This window comes from Odocoileus virginianus, chromosome 9, assembly GCF_023699985.2.
Source record: "Odocoileus virginianus isolate 20LAN1187 ecotype Illinois chromosome 9, Ovbor_1.2, whole genome shotgun sequence".
Lineage (NCBI taxonomy): Eukaryota > Metazoa > Chordata > Mammalia > Artiodactyla > Cervidae > Odocoileus > Odocoileus virginianus.
In genome coordinates, this window is record NC_069682.1 from 24,121,442 (window position 1) to 24,137,901 (window position 16,460).

Below are 16,460 nucleotides of genomic sequence, written 5' to 3' on the forward strand. Positions count from 1 at the left end.
GAAATCCAGTTTGGCCATCAACTCTGTGACCTGAGGGGAGGTTAGTGTCCCCTCTAAGCATCAGTTTCTTTGTATGTGAAATGAGGGGGTTAAGGCAGGTGACTAAGATCATGTAGCACTCACCACCACCGGGCATGCTCTATTCATTATTACTTTGTTCCCACTGGCATGTAAACTTTAAGTCAGGGCATTTTGACTGTTTGCTCCTGCTGTATCCCCAGTGCCTAGAAAATGCCTGGTGGGCACACAAATATGTACTGAATGATTCAAACAAAGCGCTTAGCAGAGTCTGTAATTCAATGACAGTTGTAGTTGAAAATACTGAAGACAGTCGCAGCCACGGAAAGCCAAAATCCAATATTCCAGGAAACCCTTTGTGGCACTCACAGTTGTTCTGATAATTATATCACCAAAAAACTTTAGCAATTAATAAGTGTTCTTACTAACCACCTTCCTGAAAATGTCTTGTCTTTTCAGTGGAGAAAAAAACTTTCATATTTTTTATTACATCTATACTGGTTTAGCTGAAAAGAAGAAATTAGCCCATTATAAATTGCCAGAAGACAAGCCTCCCAGGTAAACCAGCAGCTAGAACTTCTATCAATAATACTTCTACTTTTCACTAAATTTTAGATTCTTACCTATTCTTTGGGATTTCCGCCCACCCCCAGATACCTGCAGAATGACCACATCAGAACAATACAGGACATGATGAATAATAGCTTCTATAAATCCCAATATGAATTAATTGAGCAGTGTTTCAAAGTCATCGGTTTTACAATGGAGGTGAGTATGGAAGACATTTAAACCTTTAAGCGTCTTTTTGTCATCACTCATGGTAAGAGTTAGCATTTATAGAGTGGTCCACATGCCAGACATTGTGCTCAGTGCATTGTATGGATAATTTTTTAAATTACTGAAATGACCTTATGAAATATTGATTATCATTTTTATCTCATACTTGAGGAAACTGTGGCCTTGAGATATAATTGAACTTGGTTTTGTTCTTAATCTTTTATTTTATATATATTTACCTCTCCTGCATATATATAAAATTTTATGTAAATACATAAATGTGATCATGTCACATTTTTTTTAGTGCAGTGTTTTCTTCTTACAGCTTTATTAAGATATTATTCACATACCGTACAAGTCAGCCATTTAAAACTGTGCATTTTAATGACTCAATACAGCCACAGAGGTGTGCATCCTTCTCCATAATCACTTTGAGAATATTTTCATGTTCTAAATTTTTACCTGCAAGGAAACCTGCTCGTGATTGGCAGTTCCTCCTCATTCCCACCCCACCTCTGCTTCTATCACCCTCGATCTGCTTATTCTGTATATTTCACATGACTTGAGTGATGCATTATGTCACCCTTTGTGATCAGCTTCTCTCGTTTGACCTGATGTCTTCAGGGCCCATCCATGTTGTAGTATGTGTCAGTATTTCACTGCCTTTCACTGAGGTGTGCTGTTGCATTGTGTTTATATACCTCATGTTATTTATCCATTCATCATGTGATGGGCATTTGGGTCAGTGCCATTTTTTGGCTATTATGAATCATGCTGCTGTGATCATCCATGTCCAAGTTTTTATGTGACATGAGCTTTTGCTTCTCTTTGGTGAATACCACGGAATGGAAGAGCCAGGTTACAGAGCAACACTATTTTTAACCTTGTGAGGAACTTACCAGACTGTAAGCAGCTGCACTACTTTTCAATTCAGTAGGTAGGTTCGGGCTTCTCTCCATCTTCCCCAGCACTTACTATTATCTGGTTCTAGCCAGTCTCGTGGGTGTGATATGGTGTGTCACTGTGGGCTTGATTTACATTTCCGTAAAGGCTTATGATGTTGAGGTTCTATTTCATGCACTTGTTGGTCATTTTTCATTTATATATCTTCTTTAAAGAGGCATCTGTTCACATTCTTTGCTGATTTTTTAATTAAGTTCTTTTTATAATTGAGTTGTAAGAATTGTGTTGTAGATACAAGTGTCTTACATGATTTGCAAAAAGTTTCTCTTTTGTTGTCTTTTATTTTCTTGATGGTGCCTTTTGTAGCACATTATTTGTATTATTGATTTTTATTTAAAAATGTTTTTTATTAATGTATGAATTTGGTTTCTTGTTTCTTTTTTAACGAGAATGCTTAGTTTCTCTATTCACGTTCCTTATTTAATAATGAAAGCATTTAAGGCTATGAATTTATCCTTGAGTAATAAAGATTTCTTTCTGTGTCCTAGGTTGTATTTTTAAAATTTTTGTAATGAAGTATCTTGTTTAATAGGGACTCCTGAAGGCTTTTAGAGAAGCGTTCAGACTCTGCTCTTAGCAGCTTACTGTTTGCTATGTTGACTCGGTTCTTTGATAAGAAGAGTACTTCACTATGAATGTGAATCAGGCTTTTAGATGAACTCTTGCAGGAAAGTAGTGTGCAATTTGTTGGATTTTAATTTCATTTTCATAAATGACACTCCTACAACTTGAAACTGTTCATGTATCTGCTTAAGAAGTTTACTGAAATTTTTCAGTTATCAAATCTCTACTAAGAGCCTGAGCTAAAAATAATACCTAATTCTTTTCCAAATATTTGGAAAGTTTTATCAGCAGGATATAAAATGTAGAGATGCTGATGGAAGTGAAACGTGATGAGAATCATTCAGATTATGTGCAGTGATATTATTGAATCTAATTTTGTAGCATGTTTGTCAGGAACTGCTGATTCCCTTCTAAAATAGAAGGCTGTCAACAGTAGCCTTTCATCCATTTGATACATGTGCTCACCCCCAAGTAATTATTTCAAAGTTGTACCAGGGGACACCCCTGGCCTTCCAGTAGTTAAGACTTCACCTTCTAATGCAAAGGGTATGGCTTCCATCCCTCATCGGGAATCTAAGCTCTTACATGCCTTGAGGCCAAAGAACCAAAAGATAAAACAGAAACAATATTGTAACAAATCAATAAAGACTTTTAAAATGGCCCACATCAAAAAAGTCTAAACAAACAAACAACCCCCACCCCCACCCCCTACCTGTTCTCTGCATAGGGCAAAGTTTGCTGCTAAGTGCGTTTTCTCAAATGCAGAGCCTCTTCTGTTGGCAGCTTTGATGACAGGTAGTTCCCCAGCCTTGACTTCTTTTGCAAAGTCTTTGACTCCACCTTGGGTATCCTAGCTGTAGGGCTGAAGGGATGTATTTTTAAGAACTGTGACTTTAGGAAATGGGGTGTGATCTCTGCCAGCTTGACGAGGTTGGAGAAGGACACATGAATGGTTTTTCTTTTTCTAACTTGAAATTAGGGCCTTCTCTTCAAAAGAGGTTTAGGTAAATCAGGATAATCCTTCTCCATCAGGAAATGTTGCAACTTTTAGAGTTAAATTTTCTGGTGTGGCCTTTCTCCATAACCAAGAGGGATTCAGATGTGATGTGGGGGGAGGGGCACTCCCTACCAGGCTACTTTTGCAGCCCCAGAATTTAGGGTCCCCCTTGAGTTCTGAAATACTTTGCTTCTGTGTTTCTAGGTGAATGAGCCTGTTGTGGGAAGGGGTGAGGGAGAGCTGTAGGAGCCCGAGGGGACCTGGAAGACTGTTTTCAGGATCAGCCAAGGAGAAATAACTCCTCTGGGGACCAGAGAAGAATCATTACCATGACTTTCCCAAAGAGTTTTCAGTTTTTGCCAGAAGATTAAGAGGTAAATGGATAAGAGGAAAACATACTGTAGACTCATTGACAAGCCAGGGTTGAATGCATCCTTACTTTACTCACAGGAAGCTTTGGGCTGAAGTTGAGTAGCTTTTTGGTTTGGAAGTAGAGGCTCCAGCTCAGTCATCTTTATTTTGGATAATTCATTCTTTCTGTAGATTCATGGACCCTGCCTGGAACTTTGGCTGTCCACTCTATAAACTGCAGCACAAATCAGGAAACAGTGGTTCTGTGGTCTCTACGCAGAAAGGAGATGATTGGAGACTTTCTCTCTGTTGATGCATTCAATAGTTTTTAGCCTATGAAATGGAAAAAAAGAATGCATTTTTTAGATTTCTGAGGGTTTTTAGGGAAGCTTGCTGAGTTTGCTCTTAGCTGTAATGTGTCAAAATGAAGAACTTTCTACGGGTGTGACAGATGCATGGTTTTTAAAGGATCAGTGCATAAATCTCATTCTTCTACTGTACCCTCACAAAATAAAGAAAAAGAAGGCGGAAGGGTGGAGGAGGAGAATAAGCAGAAGTAGCAGCCAAGGTTAACAGAGTGATTAGATTGATATGTAAGGACAGGACAGTTTGCTTGATCAATTATAGCCTTTGCTGGAGATTTGGGACACAGATGATGAGGACAGAATGGAGTTGAACAATTGAGAGACTACTAAGCTTAGGGAACTCACTGTGGATATCTCATGTGAAGAGTGGTGTGATTTGTGCCCTTTTGTAGCCATGAGGTCTAGGTGGTGAACATCATATGACATTAAAAACTGTGCTGTAAAACCTTCCCTGACTACCTTTTGGGAACAATACTGATCTGACCTGAACATTTGGAGTTAGAGATGATCCTGATAAACAGATTTCCTAATAAAATAGACATTTTTATTACTAGTGAAATTAGTGTGTTTATAGGTGGTTCAGCTCTGGGAGAGGAAGTCCCTGACTGGGAAGGCATGAGTTTCAGCCATATTCCAAGTGACATATGGCTGCCACCCAGAGATTTCAGACAAGCCATGAGAGACATTCCGGGTGATTCCATATACCCACCCTGTTCCAGGCTTAGTCCAATTCTTTGTGACCCTATGGACTGTAGCCCGCCAGGCTCCTCTATCTATGGGATTCTTCAGGCAAGAATACTGAAGTGGGTTTCCATTTCTTCCTCCAAGAGATCCTCCTTACCCAGGGATCGAACCTGCATCTCTTGTGTTTCCTGAATTGGTAGTCAGTTCTTTACCACTAGCTCCACCTGGTATGCCCCTTACTTCTCCCTAACCTCCCCAGAACTGTGCCGTCACCCACAGCTTGTAAGCATGGAGACAAGTCACTTTAAGCACTAGGGGGTATCCTGGCTCTTAAAGCAGAAGAGGATGCAGTGATTAAAGAAAAAAAGCAGCATCCATTCTTGTCTCCAATCATTGGTCATAATATGAATGTAGCTAGTGGTCGATGCCCCTTTGGACTGTGGTCTGGCTCTGTTGGTTGCCTGGTTAGGGGGAAACAGAAGAGGTTAACTGGATCTCAGAGCATCCTCCAGAGTGGAAGCATGTCATCCACCTGGCAAGCAGCTTCTGCCGCCAACCCAGAGCTGGACTTCTATTTAGCTCTCTTTCCTGCTTTGCATCATCGGAGGAACTTATCTTTTTACCAGTTCCATCCCCCAGAGGTTGCTATCTTAGAAGCAGGGTATAAGTTTTAGTTGGTTTGTTGGTTTGTTTACTTCTAAGTCTGAATCATTAGAGGCAATGTTTCACTTATATTTGCCTCAACTGCTTTCGGTTGCCTGGCAGAGCAATGTTTAGTCACATTACAAGGAAACGAGTCTAGCAGTCAGCGTCTAGTGACAAATATAATTCATTTATGTAAAACTTCAGGTTTCAGCTTAAACATAGTCAGTGTTTATTGAATATCCAAACACACAGCTTAGGAGGAAGGAAAATATAACATCTGTTTCTGGAGCTGAAGCATAATCACTGCTAAATATTTTTGAAGATTTTTAGTCCAGTTGAAGGTTACCCTCCTAGAAGGTGCTGATCTCCCACCTGGAAGCACAGTCTCCAGGAGTTAACAAGACAGACTGTCCTGGATGGGACAGAGTGGAATTAAACTGAGTGGGTGTTCACTTCCTTTTTATCCCACTCCTGATTTTTTAATGTCATCTCACTGGCTTATTTGGATGTGTCCTTTGTCCATAGCTGCTTCAACTTCATCTTGAAAAGAGGCCACTTGCAAAATAAAATTAAGTGGCTTGATTTTCATATCCTCTAAGCACAGCTTACTGCCTTTCACAATTTTGGTGACTCTCCAATAGAGAGAATGTCTTCTCTCTCTCCGTGTTTCTTTCTCTCTCTGTCCTCGTCTTTCTCTGATTGGTGTTGACAGCACCCATGGTGTATGTGTCCCTTTAAATATCCCTGGGATTTAGTTTATTTGTACATTTGTGATTCAGCACACGCCAGGCAAATTGACAGGCAAGTCAAAATAAAATATTCTCTAAAAATAGCACAAATTAGAAAACTCTAAAACTTTTAAAAACATGTGATTCTCTATGCCATTTTCTTGCCATAGCTTTAAAATAAATGATTAATAGTTTTATGAGTCAACTCATTTAGAGGCAATTTTTATCATGTCATGACAGGAATTTTATTTGTCTCCCTTTGCACAGTCATATGTCTTTTGTTGAAGATGAGAATGCCTTTTTTCCCCTGCTTTAATTTTCCTTATATTTTTTATGACAGTCTAAGATCACAATATAATATATTTTCTTTGGATTATCAGTTGTGGCTTCCACTATGACCAAATAATATTTGCGAAGTAAATTTTAAAATATTGTAAAGGTTCACACAAAATGGTGAATTTCTATGAAACATTTTATTTTTAAAAGTTGGTTTTATTCAGAATGGGAAGAATCCCTTTTAGTCATTTCATAAGAATTTAAAAACAATAATTTGGTACCTAGTTGTCTTCATTCAACGTGTATGAAAAGTTACAGTTCTTGAGCATCGTAATTCAGCCAGCACTGATGATTTGAATAGAATGAGAGGACCGGGGAAGCCAGGTGGCTTCTCTTAGTTCGGCATCATTGTCCGTGGGATGACCTTGTTATGAGGGAGCCTGGAGAGTTCCCTGGTCTGTCTGCAGCCACAGTCTCTGCTCTGCTGTTCTCAAGGGGAGAGAGCTGCTAACCTTTCCTTGCCATATTTCAGCAACTTGGAAGTATTTACAGTATACTGGCTGCAATCTTGAACGTTGGAAACATTGAATTTTCTTCTGTGGCAACTGAACACCAGATTGACAAGAGCCACATTTCGAATCATGCAGCTCTGGAGAACTGTGAGTTTTATATCTTTCATTCAAAACTGAACTCCTAAAAAGCATCTGATGACATAGTGAGGGTGTCACATCGGGGCAGTTGTATGTTTATGGAATCCTAAAAAAAAATTCTCAGATTCAATTTGCGTCAAGTGAAGTTTCCAGAGTCCACTGTTTAAAACAGATCTTCGTGCCTACAAATTAACTAATTACTGTAGGAAACATTTCTAAAGACTAGGCTTTCATGACTATTTTAGGAGCTATTTACATTTCAGTGTAAAAGCACAGAAAACATAATTAAGATTTAGCAAACTGATGTGAAAAAGAGTTGAAGTTGTTATTGTATAAGTTTGGCATCTCTGTCATTTATAAGTAATAAAGATCTGAATATTTATTTTTGTACCAAATGGAGTTTTATACATATTCATCTTGGGTTGGTTCATTTTGGAGTCATTTTCTATGCAAGAGAAGTACATCATGGTATTTGCTTCAAATCAACTTTTATTGACTGAGTTTAATGAATTATTTCAGTAATTTAAGGTTTCTCACTGATAGCATCCTGTGGCAAACTTTTTTTTAGAGTATACCCTATTTTAATTTTTAATATTGGCATATGCCCCACAATTCCAGGTCTGTTAAAGTTTCATTTGTAACCTGGGAAATATGATATAAAATTTAATTTATAGTAAGTCCCCTACATATGAAAAAATTCCATTCCAAGGGTGCGTTTGTAAGTGCATTCTGTTCGTAAGTCCATCAAAGTTAGCTTAGGCACCCAATTAACACAGTTAGCTGTCTAGTTCTGTACTGTAATAGGTTTGTAATACTTTTAACACAAATAATACATAAAAACAAGCACAAAAATAAAACATTTTAAATCTTACAGTATGGTATCTTGAAAAATACAGCAGTATGGTACAAGAGGCATGCAGGGGTTGGCATTAAGTGAACAGGCAGGTAGAGTTACTGACTGGAGGAGGGACAAGAGGTGGGAGAAGGTAGAGATGAAGGATCATCAGCAGTAGGAGATGGAGGGCAAGCTGCAATTTCACTCATGCCTGATGTTGATGGCACAGGTTCTGGTTCTTTGCTGGAATTAGATGCAAGCTCCCATCTTGGAAAGCTCGCAACTTGAAGGTTCATGTGTAGGGGACTTGCTGTATATATTTTTTTCTGATTTATACTTACTTACGAACAGAATGAGATGTTTTAGGGTGATTTCAGAGAGCCGAATGCCAAACCACCCTGGTCTGAACCTGTCCACAGATCTCTATCATCTTCATCCTACTGAGTGTCTGGAACCAGCTGGGTAACACAGCAGATGTGTCTGAGGTTGTCATGTAATGATGTAACCTATTCTGGCTTTTCCTATATAAAGAAAACTTAATTGGCCCATACAATATTAGGTTATCAGAAGTGGAAGGAGTAGCCATAAATAATAAATTCAAAACCCATGATAAAATTCGAACCTCACTGTCTGATCATATTTAGATGACTTATCAGCACCAACAGAATGAGCTGCAATAAAGCTATGATGTGGATATAAGTACATGAATTACCACTAAACTGAAGAGTGATTTTGATGATTGATAACCTATTTTTGTATAGCAGGAGACAGTCATATGGGTCACAAAAGGTTAATGTTAATATAGTTAAAATTAATTAAACCACTTTCTGAAACAACCACTCATGGGAAACAGAAATTTTACTAATTTACATGAAAGTGATTTATAGTTAAAGATACAAGGAATTACCTGCAAATGAAGGCTGTGGCTCTGGATGGTTTTACAGGTGCATGGTTTCAATCAGGCACCAGTTTTGTCCTTTGTCTCCTGTAACTCTCTCCCAAATACGGCCTCTTCTTTTTATCTCCATCATCATTATTCTCATCCAAGACATATCACCTCTCACCTGAACTGAATGACCACCCAGTGGTTCATTCTACCTTAATTCTTGAACTTTTCCAGGCTGTTCTTCACAGTTCATTCAGGAATCACTTACCACATGTATTCATGGGAACTCTCAGTCTCCCTCTCCCGCTCCCTGCCCCTCTCCTTCCCCCAACTCTCTCTTCCCACTTGTACTTCTTGATTAGCTTCTCATTTCCTCTGGATGAAGACCATCAAGATGAGAACTTTGCCTTACAAGGTGTTCTACTTAGCAGTGTATCCCCAGGTAAAATGCCTGGCATGCAGTAGATGGTCAATAGATAAACATGTCAAATGAATGAATAATGGGGGAATAGAAATAGACGTACCAGTCAAAGTAGGAGACATTAATCAGAAACAGAACTAAGTAGAATTACCAGAAAAGGCATTACAAATCACAAGGGGATCAGTGTTGTAGGGACAGGCAACTGGCTGACCATTTCAAAGACGAGGGGTTTGAATCCCTCTCATACACCACATACCAAAGTGAGTTCCAAATGTTTATCAGTATAAATGCAAAAAAGTAAATATATGAGTGTACAGGACAAAATGCATTTATGTAATCCTGAAATGAGAGAAGATTTGAAGGACTTTATGTGAGAAGATCACACATAAGTGTTAAGTAGATGTTTGACTACATAAAAATTAAAGTTTCACACTAAAAGCAGGAAAATAAATTGCAATGCAGATGAAAAAGGAGGAAAAATACTTGCAATGTGTATATCAAAGCATTATTCTCTTTAAACTTATAAATTGGTTAGGAAGAGATGATTATATCAATGAAAAAAACAGGCAGTTTACAAAATAAGAACAAGTCACTAATAAAAATATGAAAAGAAGAAAGTATTGTGTTTGGTTTTCTAGGAACCAAACACAAATTGAAAGAAGGAAACATTATTTTTAAAAATAATAATCTGTGGAGTCTGTGAGCTTGTATTGAAATTATTTATCTTTCATTTAACTGATGGGAGTATAGTTGGTTCACAGTTTTTGAAGAGCAATAGTGTATCTCAACACTATGTATATGTTGATATATATATATACTCTGAACCAACTGCTAAATTTAGGCAATTTGTGCTAAGAAAATAATGCAGGACAAGAGCACAGATTCATGCCCAAAATATTTATCCTCACATTCTTTACAACTGTGACCATATGGAAGCAACCTGAGCATCCAACAATTTAAAAATTGATACATTAAGATATATGTCAGAATATTATGCAGCAAAGTAAATTGATGCCAACAAATACTATTCAACAAAATTGGAAATGCTTAAGATATTAAAATAGAATGTATATGCAGAATAGTGGCAATAAACATGCCCAAAAGGAAAGAAACACAGAATGTTTTCTTTGAAGGTAGGGATTTCTGCATTGAGCCAGTATTACTTATACAATTTGAAAAAATATTTTGTTTAAATAAGGCTCAACAATTTTAGCCTCATAGTCAAGAAATATCTTTTCCAAAGTGCTAAAAGTAAATTTAAAATATTCAAAATATTTTAAAAGGAGAACAACTGATTGGAGAAATTAGCCTGTCTGTCATGTAATAGTTTGGTTAAGGATGTTTATTATATTAAAAATGAGTTTTGTTCACTGAATTTAAGTATTATTCACTTAAAAGTTCTCTGATTTAATTATCATTAAGTATTAAATATTTCAGGCAGCAAGTTTTAACAAACTTTAGTCATTGACATATGTAACTGATAAGTAGTATGATAAAAATGTATGAATGTTAAGATATTTAATGCTCCTTTGTTTCTGTATTGTGAATGTTACTTAAAAGACATTTGTTTGCATATATCCCTAAAGTCTAGGTAACCTTACAATTAATTTCTGTATTTTGAAAATGTGTCTGTATAATCACATTCAAATGATACAGAAGTTTTCCTTATGTTTTTAAATTATTTAACATAGCTTAGTGAAATTATGTTTGGCATAACCTAAACAGCCACTGGCTTTGTGCAGTGGGTTGCCCTGTCAGTTTGGTTTGTGTCGTGCTATGTTATACAACAGCCTGCACCCAACCAGTCAGGATAAGTGGAGAAAGATAATCAAGAAGAGACATAGAACTCTTATTGAATAGGAGTTTCTTTTTATATTATAAAACACTCACATGCTTATTTCGTGCCATTTATAGAAGGTGAATTAAGACATTTGCATTCTCTGGGGACTGACTTCATTGTCATAAAGCCTTCTAACAACACCTCTGTTTATTTATTTATTTATTTTTAGCTGCTTCTTTGCTTTGCATTCAAGCAGATGAGCTGCAAGAAGCTCTCACCTCCCACTGTGTGGTCACTAGAGGAGAAACCATCATACGACCCAACACTGTAGAGAAGGCTACTGATGTCAGAGACGCAATGGCTAAAACTTTATATGGACGCTTATTTAGTTGGATAGTCAACCGCATTAATAGCTTACTGAAGCATGAGGCATCACCCAGGTAAAAATCTTTATGGAACATGCTCCCCAAATGTCAAGTGATGTAGATCTGCTTTCTAATTTACTGATTTTTCTATGAGTTCCTTTGAAGATGTTTCTAACTCATATCATTTAATTATTAAAGTTATATTTCTAGTAGATCTGCTCTATTTCCTAATGATACCACTTCACTGCACCATGTGGCTGTAAAACTTTTAGAACTGCCGGAACAAAAACTGCAGCAATGTGAATAAACATGATAGAAAGTGATTTTTTTAGTGTGACTTCTTACTATCATTTTACATGTTCTTTTAATTAGAAGGTGTACTGTGAAGCATATATACCATTTTATACTTGCAGAGAATGTCTGTTCAGCAGTTCTTTATGTTGAGGGGTTGAATTAAATCTTCAAGGCAAAAGAAAGCTTTCTTTTCTTTTTTATTTATTATCTTATCTTATTTATTTATTTTTTGGCTGCACTGCATGGCATGTAGGATCTTTGTTCCCCAACCAGAGTTGAAGCTGAGCCCCCCTGCACTGGAAGTGCAGAATCTTAACCAGTAGACTACCAGGAAAGTCCTGGAAAACTTTCTGTTCATTTTTTAACCCAGCAAGGGTACATATGGCCTCCAATGAAATTTGGTTCAGAAATGCTCTAAATAAACTGGTAAGTGGCAAGGTACAAGCAGTAGTATTATGTGACCATAACCGAGGTGAAATATAAGGTAAGTCTATGGCCTGTCTATACACCAGGGATTATGCAGAGATATATCTTTACATTTACATCCACAGCTTTATTCTGTAAATCATGCAATCTTTAGAAATTGGTATGTGAAGAACAAGATGGATTTCTACCTTAAGATCGTCTCATTCGCACCTGGTTACTATGCATAAAAGACCATTTTATACACATTTCAGGCCTGCAATTCATTGTTACTTTTCCATTACAATACATACCACACCATATCATTCAAACTGTTCAAGGGACTTAAGAACATGGAGAAATAACATTCTTGACTATCTGTCCCTCAAAATCAATGAACAGAGATAACCTTTGTGAAGGAGCAGGGGAAAGAAAGCATCTGGAATATTGAATTGTAAAATAGAATTTAATTGTATTTTAAAGTATTGCATTATAAAATAAATTAATATATATTTATAACTTTCTCCAGGTTACTGTGTGTTCTGTATTAAAAATGACAAGTGAATAATTCAAAAATAACTGTTCTTTAAGTAAAATATTTTTAGCAGGACATTTTAATTGTCCTAAAATGAGAGACAAAATGCTCTTTCAAGGAGCTTTTGCTTTTCTGGTATGGCTTTTATTGAACATATTCATGCTGTATTCTGAGTACTTGGTAGGTTTTCCCTGTGATTCATGACTCACTCAAGGCTGTGATTTTTTTGTTTATAAACCCATAGGACAAAACAGTTATTTTGTTTAAGTATTCAAGATAGTATGGAAATAGTTTCTGAAGTACAGGGAAAATATTGTACTGTCTACATCTTAAAATGAATGCTATCTACTTTATGTTCTATGGAGGGAAACTTTTTCAATTAAGAAAATTTTCACTCTGTGTTCTAATAATATATAGTTTCTTACCTAAATCACAAAAGTGACTCAGAGATACCCTGCTTTCAATTACCTCCTAAGAAAGTAAATAAAAGCTCAAAATAATACCTCTTTAATTTTCCAGTGGCAATGGTGATGAACTAAGCATTGGCATTCTGGATATATTTGGCTTTGAAAATTTCAAAAAAAATTCCTTTGAGCAGCTGTGCATTAACATTGCAAATGAACAAATTCAGTTTTATTTCAACCAACACGTGTTCGCCTGGGAACAGGTGAGTTGAGATGCTTGTTATATATAATATACATGCATGCAGTGTGTGTGTTCTGTGGAGAATTGTACTATGTAGTGGGATCTAAATCATAGATTTAAAGCCTGAAACATTTAATAAAGACTACAAAAAGATTTCCTTTGTTCCATGCTCCTAGTAAAAATAAAAACAAGCTAAAAAGGCTGGTATGCATATAGTATGTCTTGATACGTGATGTTGAATGTGCTCCACCAAAAATCGCTGGACTCTTCTCCAAAACATAGCTTATCTGAGCCCTTGCAAACAAAGGAAATTTGGAAATTTAAGTAAGCAGATGTGTCTAGGGATTTCTTTCTGTAGACTGCAAAGCTGAAATTCTGTTTGGAGTTTCAATACCCACCTAAAATGCATTAAACTTCAAAATTCCAGTTGCTAAGCAACAGAACACAAGATAATGGATTTGATGTAAACGCCATGAGATGGTAATTTTGTCAGAGTACAATAAGTAATTTATGATTCAGCTTCAAAAATCAGAGTGTTACTGAACTGCATTTGGCAAAAATGTAGTATTAAAATTATTTAGTTAATCAAGCCTAAAAGAAATAGTCATATTTTATGTCATTTAGCATGTCATTTTTCCTTTAAGTAATATTATTTTGTTGTGTGTTTACTGTTATATGGTTGTGTGTTCAACTAAAAATTGAAGTTTTTGTTTAAATTTGAAATAAACTAGAGGTACATAGATTTTTTTTAATTCAAAATACTTAGCTTTATAGCAAATTTACTTTGAAATCACGTTTTGAAAACAGTGGTTGCACAAAAAATGTTTAGATTGTGACATTTCTTGGGGCTGAGTTTCACCGCTGTTGACCTGAAACTGTCCTAACGTCGTTAATTGGCTCTAACCCAATACAAAATAAAAAGTTTTTTTTTTTAAGTAAAAGGGGCAAGAATTTAAGATGTGATCTGTATTTGCACTGCTCTCGTCCATCCCAGATTCTTGTTTCTCTCACCCTCGCCCTTTCACCGCTTCTCCATGTCTCTCCATTAGTGCCTCCTTTAGCTTAGTTATACAATGAAATCTTTCGAAGTCTTTAAAAACAAAACCCTTCTTCAGCCTGCTTATGTCTGTAGCCATGGCCCTCTCTCTTCCCTTCACAATCACGGTCCATGAAAGTGTATTCAACATTCACTGTAATATATTGATTTCTTCGCCACCTGGGTACCTTGAGTCCATAGCATCTGATTACTGTGTAGGAATGACCCTTCTTAATCTCAGTCACTAAAATCAGAAACATTTTTGTCTCCACATTATTGGTCTTTCTATATTTTCAACTCTGCTGACAGATTCCTGTTTCTGGAAAAACCCCTGTTGGGCATCCCTAACACGCTTTCTGTTTCTCTTCCTCTTTGATGATTTCCTTTTCTTATTCTTCCTGCACCAACCCATACATCAGTGATTCTTAACCCTGGCTACATATTAGAATCACTTGGGTAAAATTCTGGTGCCCAGATCCTGTCCCAGTCTATTTAAGTCAGAAGTCTTGGGATGAGACTGAGCTATCACTAATTTTTTAAAGGTTCCCAGTCTAGTCCAACTGAATACAGCCAAGGTTGAGAATTACTGCCCTAAATGCTAGCTCCCAAAGAGTTCTATTCTTGATATCTTCTCATATTCTCTAGGAAAGAATCTATTTCCAATACTTCAACTACTCCCTGTGTGCTAGAGATGCTGCAGTCCCCATCTGTAACCCCATGCCTCTCTGATCCTCCTTCTGTAAGGACAACTTCCAGAACTTGATCCAGAATTGAATTCGTTTTTCCCTCCCACTTATATTCTTTCTCAGAGAATGGCATCTCTAACCACCAGCTTACTCAAGTCAGAAATGTTATGTTACATTTCATTTCTTATTCATGAAATTCAAAAAAACCAGTGAGACTTATATTCTTTTTTAAAATATTTATTTGACCAAGCCAAGTCTTAGTTGCAGCAGGATCTTCTATTTTAGTTGTGGCATTTAAGTACTTTAGTTGTGATATGCAAACTCTCAGTTGCAACATGTGGGATCTAGTTCCCTGACTAAGGGTAGAACCCAGGCTTCCTGCACTGGGAGTGTGGAGTCTTATCCACTGGACTTCCAAGGAAGTCCCCGATGGTACTTTTCTTGTTCCTTCTTCCTTTATGCTCCAGTAAAAACATGTGACTTTTGACAGCACAATATTTGGTTTTCGTTTTTGCTCTCTTTCACTAGGCTGAAAGCTCCTTGAGCAATTATGTATTAATTCTTTTTATATCTTCAGAGCCTGACATAGAGCAAATGCTCAATGAATATTTATTAAATCAATATCATCTTGCTTTAATGATTCACAGTGTTCACAGCATCAATGCTAACCAGAAATTGAAACAAGTAAACTTGTGGCGGGGGGTGGGGGGTGGTAATTTGGACTTTTTGATAGGAATCTATTTGGATTACCTGCTTCATGGGATCTGGTACATCTTCATGCATTTCCTGTCTGTTTAATTAATTAATAATGTGTGTTGGTAGGCTTCTGTTATTCTTCTCTTTGAGGGATTAAGCTTAGAACCTGGTGTTATTGAAACTAGCCTTTAACCCAATGTACATGTCCTTCAACAATTATTTGCTTTTCACTTTTAATAGAATATTAATTTATGGTTCACTTTGACTGATAGCCTTGAACTTCATATATCATCCTAATGCTTTTAATTCTTTTGTGTTTGGGCTTGCTACAAATGAAACTCCTCTATATGACTTCTTAAAAAATATCCTTGAGAGGCTTTCAAGACAAAATCAACTCAAAATTGCTCCAGCAAATTAAAAATGTGACTAAGATCCAGGATTATGCAAAGCACTTTGAAGAGTTAAGTCCATTCCCAATCCTTTCAAGTGCCTTCATGGGGTGAGGACCTGAGAATCCCTACTTCATGATCTTATGGACCAAACATTGGCAGCTGAGTGACCAGGTCAGTGAATCTGTGATCTGGTGGACCCAGGAGTAGTCAGGGATTCTGTTGATTTTAACATGTGGGTGCATCTGATTTGGGTTTTTTTTCCTTTCATTCGGTCACTTCCCTGTGAAGGCAAAATTTATAACTGAGAAATGCTTATGTAGCTGTATGTATTAGCTACCACAGATAAAGAGAACATTTCTACTAAGGGAGGCAACTTTTCATAATAGCCCTCACACTGAGTCTCCATGGTAATTTGTAGCCAAGGTTTTGCTTCTTGGGGGTTGTTTTTGCTTATTTTCTGATTTTCTGC

At 36.8% G+C, this 16,460-nt stretch overlaps 1 protein-coding gene across 1 annotated transcript in view; it reads left to right on the forward strand.

Annotated features, from left to right (window-relative positions):
- The window catches only part of MYO3A (myosin IIIA), a 173,339-nt gene that overhangs the window by 93,483 nt on the left and 63,396 nt on the right, over positions 1-16,460 (forward strand). The window contains exons 15-19 of the mRNA XM_020911656.2: positions 478-576; positions 672-786; positions 6,901-7,027; positions 11,170-11,380; positions 13,056-13,203. Of these exons, the coding sequence (XP_020767315.2) occupies positions 478-576; positions 672-786; positions 6,901-7,027; positions 11,170-11,380; positions 13,056-13,203 (700 nt within the window). The remainder of the gene's footprint in view (positions 1-477; positions 577-671; positions 787-6,900; positions 7,028-11,169; positions 11,381-13,055; positions 13,204-16,460) is intronic.